At 49.1% G+C, this 8,064-nt stretch overlaps 1 protein-coding gene across 1 annotated transcript in view; it reads right to left on the bottom strand.

Moving 5' to 3' along the window:
- Nucleotides 1-2,813: 2,813 nt before the first annotated feature.
- GRM6 (glutamate receptor, metabotropic 6) overlaps nucleotides 2,814-8,064 on the bottom strand; it is a gene marked incomplete at its 5' end in the record, with an annotated part of 14,550 nt that continues 9,299 nt past the window's right edge. Inside the window, 2 exons of the mRNA XM_008588758.1 lie at nucleotides 2,814-3,011; nucleotides 3,716-4,027. Of these exons, the coding sequence (XP_008586980.1) occupies nucleotides 2,814-3,011; nucleotides 3,716-4,027 (510 nt within the window). The remainder of the gene's footprint in view (nucleotides 3,012-3,715; nucleotides 4,028-8,064) is intronic.

An 8,064-nucleotide genomic window follows, 5' to 3' on the forward strand; every position in this document is an offset into this window, starting at 1 on the left:
TCTGCTTTACAGAACTCGTGCTGGAGAGAAAAACTGTAATTGTAATATATGTGGAATAAGCTTCCCATCCAGAACCCCATATTCACTTAAACATATAATTCATACCAGGAAAAATAATTCAAGGGCAAGGAATGTGAGAAAGTCATCAGGTACAGCCCAGCTCTTATTCAACATAAGAGAAGCCATACTGGCAGAATGCCTTATAAATCCCACGAATTTGAAAAACAGAACAAAACTTATTCATAGGTTGAAATAGATTGATTGGATATCAGAGAATTAAAAACCATGCATGCAAAAAATGTGGGAAAACCCGTAGGGACCTCTCAACCTCCAGTGAACACCAAAGGAATGGTCAAAGGGAGAAATCATATGTACACACACGGATGTGAACAAGCCCTCTTGTAGAAGTCATACATTTGTATACAGTGGANTCTGCTTTACAGAACTCGTGCTGGAGAGAAAAACTGTAATTGTAATATATGTGGAATAAGCCTCCCATCCAGAACCCCATATTCACTTAAACATATAATTCATACCAGGAAAAATAATTCAAGGGCAAGGAACGTGAGAAAGTCATCAGGTACAGCCCAGCTCTTATTCAACAAAGAGAAGCCACACTGGCAGAATGCCTTATAAACCCCACGAATTTGAAAAACAGAACAAAACTTACTCATAGGTTGAAATAGATTGACTGGATATCAGAGAATTAAAAACCATGCATGCAAAAAATGTGGGAAAACCCGTAGGGACCTCTCAACCTCCACTGAACACCAAAGGAGTGGTCAAAGGGAGAAATCAGATGTACACACACGGATGTGAACAAGCCCTCTTGTAGAAGTCATACATTTGTATACAGTGGAGAATTCAGAAAGGAGAGGAACCTTGTCAATGTACTAAATATGATAACGCCTTTACTAACAGAGGATAGCCCGCTGTACCCAAGACGGTTCAAGCTGTGGTGATAACCTACGAGTGGACTGAATGTGAGAAAGCCCTTAAAAGAAAAATAGAACTCTCTGTGCTTCAAAGAATTCCCATCAGAAGGACAGGTAGGAATGAACGTGAAGAGAATGTCAAAGTCTTCCGCAGGAAGCCAAGACTCTAAATCAGAAACCTCATGCTGGGGAGAAATCCTCTAAATGCAATCAACATAGAAACACTTTTACTAAGAAACCATTATAATCCTAAGTCATACAGTTCAGAGTGAGGAAAACCACGCAAATGTTAAAAAAAAATGTGGAAGTTTTGAACTAGAAGTCAAAAGTCATTGCACATCGGAGAAGTCATATTGGAAGAAACACTAAGAAAACAGTAAATTCAGGAAACCCTTCATTTGGAGATCAGAGATAGCTGACTCTCAAAGAGTTCACATAGGAGAAAACCCCTATCAAAGCACTAATGTGGAAAAAGTCTTCAGCAAGAAAACACATCTCATTACACATCAGAGAACCCACCCAGGGGAGAAGCCCTATGAAACAGTTAATTGAGGAAAGCATTCAGCAGTAAATGAAACTTCATAATTCACACTGTGGAGAAACCCCAGGAGTGCAACAGGTGTGGGGGAGGGGAATCTGTACACCCAACATGGTATTCTGGGGAGAAGCCCTCTCAGTTTAGACAAGGGGGAAACACCTAGTCTCGAGGTCAAAACTTACTGTGCACCAGAGAGTCTGCATAGGGAAGACTCTCTGTGTTGTATAAAGTGTGGTTCACCTTCAAAATGAGTTCCAGACATTACATACTAGAGAATTAATACATAAATTAAATAAATAAAAAGCCAACTTAACAAATTTAAATTCAGCCCCAAGGAAAACAAAATTCCATAACTGAAGCCGAGCTTTCTGTGAAAAAGATTCGTGGAAATGAACGTTCACGCATCTGCAGTCCAAGCGCCTTCCTCCCCATGCCTTCCCCAAAAATACTGGGAGGGAGGAGTTTTTATGAACGTCCTGAACAACTCTCTCTGTCACTGGTCCCAACCTGGAATTCCTGAACACGACCTGCCATGTGTATCTGAGGACAGTGAGTGCCACCCTGTTCCTTTATTCGCACACCACTAACACCACATAAGTGCACCGGCATTCCCTAAAGTTTGGGGGTAATGTGAGGGAGCACACCTGGGAAAAGAAAATAGCTGTACTCTAAGTGCGACATTTCCAAATCTTGGGGGAAAGACCTCCATGTGAGTGACTTCATTGGGGTGTGACCCAGATCCTCGGCTCACTCCCATCTGCTGCTCACAGGGCTCTCACGCAGCCAGTGTCTATCCCTCTTGCCAGAAAAATATGTACCCGAGCCCGAGTTACTCAGTCCAGAATAAAGACCCTCGGGTCTCCTCTTGCTGAGGCTGCTCCTCCTCGACTCCAACCCTATATTTCATTCTGGGGTCTACACATTCTCACCCCTGCGAAGTCCCGAGGTTATGGTGCTTGGTCAAGGCTGGGAATCTCACTCAAACTGGGCCAAGCCCGGGGCTTCATTGTAATCTTTGAACTTCAGACCTGAGAGTGTAAGTTTGATCCCTCTCTAGAGGTAGAAGAATCCTCTCAGTGGCCATTTCCTACTTTAGGTGGAAAGTCTAGTCTGCAGCAACGAAGTGCGAAGCCAACATGCGAAGAAAAGCAGGGATGCGGTAGGGAGCGTGGGTACGGTTCTTTCCAACAGCCAGCCCCACCACGCCGGGCACGGCCCTGGTGGACTCCTGCCCCTGAGTGTGCACTGTGGACTGCTCTCTTCACCGCTTCCACCGTGAATCAAGGAGAAGGAAAGAAAAGAGAAAAGGGAGCAACCAGGCCCGTTCATGCCCCACCCTGCTACTTGGGGTCCTCTGTGCCCTCGCCCTTAGGTGGGGCTGCCACTGTGGAGGTCGTCTTGAGGCTCCGCTTCCGCTTCTGCACGTTCTGCTCCGGATGGAACAGGATGACATAGGTTTTGGGTACATAGAGCATGCCAAGGGACACCGAAGCACTCAGGCTCAAGGACACAGTCAGCGTGGTTGTTTGGATGTAGATCTAGGCCATGGAGGAGGAGACAAAGTTGGACTCAGCCGTCTTCTCTCCCCCTCCCCAGCCCATACTTTTATTGCCACATGGACTAGAGGTGAGTGGGAATGAGCACTTAGAAAAGGATGGCAGCATAAGCGAAGTGCCAAAGGTGGCATGAAGAAGTTAGCCATCACTGTGTGGCTCTGGTGTAGGTGGGAAGGAGGGCCAGTGACACAGGACTGAGTGGACAAGTGACCGAGGGAAAGGTGGGGTTAACAGAAAGTGACACCTGCAGAAATGGTCCCTACCCCTGAGAGGGGCTGGAGCATGTTAAGAATGAATGAACAGAGATTGAATAAAGGAGCAAATGAGCGACAAACAGATGACAGTAAATAAACAAATGGTCTATTATTTACACGAATAAAAGCTCAAGCAAATGGACTGACAGATCAATAAATAGGTTAATCTTTAAAGTATATGAAGAAACTGAATTAGAAAAACAAATTAGGAAGAGTGGAAGGTAAGTAGTGGGTGGAAGAGTGGATGAACAAATGAATGAATGAATTTTGTTTACTGGATAAAGAAAAGAGTGAACAAGTATTTAAGTACATGGGTAGATCAACCAACCAAGCAATCATTTAAATAATGGAGTATCCAAATGGGTGGCTCAGGTCTTGGAACAGGCAGGAAACAAACAAGGTGTCAAAACCCACTGGTGCACCCCACATTACCTTTTCAGCTGACTGGGCGGTGCCAAAGAAGATCGGCACAAATGCCAGCCAGATGATGCAGGTGGTGTACATGGTGAAGCCAATGGGCTTGGCCTCATTGAAGGTCTCCGGCACCCCGCGGGCCTTGATGGCATACACGGTGCATGTGACCATGAGCAGGAGGCTGTAGCCCAGGCAGCCGATGAGGGACAGATCCGACATGTCGCACTTGAGCACCCCTCTGGCCTGCTCCGGGTCCACCGTCCGCTGCTCTTCGTAGTCGATCACGCTGTGTGGGGGTTGGGCGCCCAGCCACGCTATCACCCCCACCACCTGCAGGAGTCAACACCGTGTCAGAGACACGCCCCTTCTAGGGACAAGCCCATCACAGCCCTNGGTCTATTATTTACACGAATAAAAGCTCAAGCAAATGGACTGACAGATCAATAAATAGGTTAATCTTTAAAGTATATGAAGAAACTGAATTAGAAAAACAAATTAGGAAGAGTGGAAGGTAAGTAGTGGGTGGAAGAGTGGATGAACAAATGAATGAATGAATTTTGTTTACTGGATAAAGAAAAGAGTGAACAAGTATTTAAGTACATGGGTAGATCAACCAACCAAGCAATCATTTAAATAATGGAGTATCCAAATGGGTGGCTCAGGTCTTGGAACAGGCAGGAAACAAACAAGGTGTCAAAACCCACTGGTGCACCCCACATTACCTTTTCAGCTGACTGGGCGGTGCCAAAGAAGATCGGCACAAACGCCAGCCAGATGATGCCGGTGGTGTACATGGTGAAGCCAATGGGCTTGGCCTCATTGAAGGTCTCCGGCACCCCGCGGGCCTTGATGGCATACACGGTGCATGTGACCATGAGCAGGAGGCTGTAGCCCAGGCAGCCGATGAGGGACAGATCCGACATGTCGCACTTGAGCACCCCTCTGGCCTGCTCCGGGTCCACCGTCCGCTGCTCTTCGTAGTCGATCACGCTGTGTGGGGGTTGGGCGCCCAGCCACGCTATCACCCCCACCACCTGCAGGAGTCAACACCGTGTCAGAGACACGCCCCTTCTAGGGACAAGCCCATCACAGCCCTTGACCTAGGTCTCTGGCAGGTGAAAATCCCCTTGAGGCTCCTGACCTACTGAGTGGGATGCTCGGGCCTGAGGGAGCCACCATGAAGAAGGGAAGGCAGTCCAGGAGGGGACATACCTGTGTTATGGGCAGGTGGAGAGAAGGGCTGCAGCAGAGGTACGTGCTGGCAATGTCGGGGTGGGTGGGTAAGAGACAACTTGATGTCCTCTTCTTGTATTCTAACCATTACCAATGCCAGAGCCCCTTCAAGGTGTAGTGACTACAGGCAGAGGCTCTGGAATTGTGGCCCTAAACACATTGTCTTTCTTGGCCTCAGGTTTGCTATCTACAGAATCAAAAGCCTCATAATCTGTTGTGAGGATGCAATGCCATCTTGGGGGAGTAGCTGGCACAGGTACCACTGAGGAGGGCCAGGCCCAGAAGAGATGCTGTCTCCTCACAGCTCCCAGGTAGGCGTGATTATCCCCATTCTGTAGGTGTGAAAACACTAGCTTGACCATGTCTATCAATACAGCAAACCTAGTTCCTGAGGACCCCTTTCCTTCTTCAAATCCAAAGAACTGGTGACCAAAATGTAATGAAATAACATGTGAATGCATAGGGATGCTTAAAACAAGGGCATGTCACAGGCATGGAAATAAAGGAGGCACTCGATGGAGAGTGGTAAGAATGTGAGCTGATGCCGCTGGCCTGGAGGACCTCGGAAGTCAGAACAGGCCCTAACAGGGCCAAGAGGGGGTTTCGATGTCCTCACAGTGATAGGAGACACGATCTTGACCCAAGGGAAGCTGCGAAGCAGTAACTAAGAAACTAAGACGCCTCATAAAGGTGCGACCCTGGAAGGGCTGCCCCGCACGTTTGTGCAGGCTGCTCTCTGCACAGGAGCGCCAATTGGGGTAGGTGGGGCTGAAGCCTGGCCAGCACTCCAGGGCCATGCCGCGCAGCTGGAGCAGGCCTGTGATCCTAGAGGAAAGGATGCTTTTAAATTATCTGTCTGCCCAGGAAGGACACCTTTTTGTGATTCTCCTAGTGGTAGCAGCTCCATGAGCAAGGGACCCCACCCCTGTCCAGAAAGGCAGCATGGAAGCTCCTCTCAGAACAAGGCTCTAGGGAGAAGAAGTAGCACATGAGAAACTAAAACCCAAGGCCTGTGATGCACGGGAGTGACAACCAAATGTGCCCCCACCGACTTTGCAACCCATGTGATTGATCTTGAATGAGCATCCGGTACATATAATGAACTCCTACAAAGTCACATAAAATGAGAAAAGGATAGGGACAGGCAAATCACGTAAGAGGAAATTCCAAAGGCCAAATGCATCAGTATTAACTGTAGGCAAATTAAAACAACAGTGAGAAAAAACAACCATTTCACATCTATCATGATGTGGTAATCATGGCAAAAATACGTAGTAAAGTTGAAGGTGTGGCTCTTTTAAAAGGTCTGTTAAAAAAAAAAAAAAGGGCCAGCCTGGTGGTGCACTGCTACAGTGCGCCGCTTGGGAGCGTGGCGGCACTCCTGCTGAGGGTTCGGATCCCACATACAGACTGGTTCCCGCTCACTGGCTGAGCGAGGTGTGGGTGCAGCACCGAGGGTTGCGGTCCCGTTGCCGGTCCCGGACCGGTGCGGGCGTGACACTGAGGGTTGCGGTCTGTTGCCGGACACGAAAAAAGACAAAAAGGAAAAAAAAAAAAAAAAAAGGTCTGTTATATGTGGAAAGGACAGCGTGATGTGGGAGTACAAGTAGGTGAGGCTGGGAGTTGAGCCTGGGGGTTGGGGGTCGGTGAATGTAGTCTAAGCATCTCCACCCTGTGCGTGAGGGAAGCCCGGGTGTGTTTTAGGCAGGGAGGTAGTGGGGCACCTTATTAGTAGGCTCTGGGCCCTGAGATTCTGGTTCTGATGAGGGGAGCTCAGGCCCTGTCATCTGGAGGAAGTCAGGAGCACCTTCTAGTCAGGGAGAGTTGCACGAGCCAAGGCCGGGGTGGGAACGCACATAGTACACGCTGAGCTGGGTAAGCAGAGGGGCTGCCCTGCAGCGGACAGTGGGGCCATGTCAAATAGGCTGAGCAAGGTGATGGCATCAGAGCCACCCTCCTCCTGGCCCTTGGCACTCCTGCTGAGGGTTCGGATCCCACATACAGACCGGTTCCCGCTCACTGGCTGAGTGAGGTGCGGGTGCAGCACCGAGGGTTGCGATCCCGTTGCCGGTCCCGGTCTGGTACGGGCGCGACACTGAGGGTTGCGGTCCGTTGCCGGACACGAAAAAAGACAAAAAGGAAAAAAAAAAAAAAAAAAGGTCTGTTATATGTGGAAAGGACAGCGTGATGTGGGAGTACAAGTAGGTGAGGCTGGGAGTTGAGCCTGGGGGTTGGGAGGACGGTGAATGTAGTCTAAGCATCTCCACCCTGTGCGTGAGGGAGGCCCGGGTGTGTTTTAGGCAGGGAGGTAGTGGGGCACCTTATTAGTAGGCTCTGGGCCCTGAGATTCTGGGTCTGATGAGGGGAGCTCAGGCCCTGTCATCTGGAGGAAGTCAGGAGCACCTTCTAGTCAGGGAGAGTTGCACGAGCCAAGGCCGGGGCGGGAACGCACATGGTACACGCTGAGCTGGGTAAGCAGAGGGGCTGCCCTGCAGCGGACAGTGGGGCCATGTCAAATAGGCTGAGCAAGGTGATGGCATCAGAGCCACCCTCCTCCTGGCCCTGAGAAGCTAGCTGGGCCTGCAACATCACACCCAGGTACACCTTCCAAAGCCATCATTCCCTTAGCACTCTTTGCACAGAAAACATCTAAGGCCTTCCAAACTGTGAGAGTCATGTCCAATGCTGTGATGTTACTATCTTAGGGAAAACCCGAAGGAACTCTGTCTTTGACGCACATGACATCACAAAACACTGGCCATTTCATGGAACTAGGTGCTCCACACCACAGCACAGTATTGGAGCCTGAGCCTCCCACCCACGTCACCCTCGTGAACTGGGTGACAGTAACTCCCTTAATGGAAACAGATTCTTTGCTTCAGGAAAATCAGTCAGATTTCATGTGTGAGCCAACCTGTAGAAGAACATGTTCAGTTTATAAAAACAACATTATCGTTGTACAGAAAAACAGCTGGACGCTCACGCTGGCACCTTCCGGACCCACTTTTCCTTGCAGGCCTGAGCAGGGGATGGTCGCTGCTACGTGAGTTCTCACCACAGGATGAGAGCAGGGCCGTCTCCTGGGGCTTTTTTATTATTATTATTAATATGAGGGCCGAAACGGAAAAGAATGA

Source organism: Galeopterus variegatus, unplaced genomic scaffold, assembly GCF_000696425.1.
Source record: "Galeopterus variegatus unplaced genomic scaffold, G_variegatus-3.0.2 Scaffold131, whole genome shotgun sequence".
Lineage (NCBI taxonomy): Eukaryota > Metazoa > Chordata > Mammalia > Dermoptera > Cynocephalidae > Galeopterus > Galeopterus variegatus.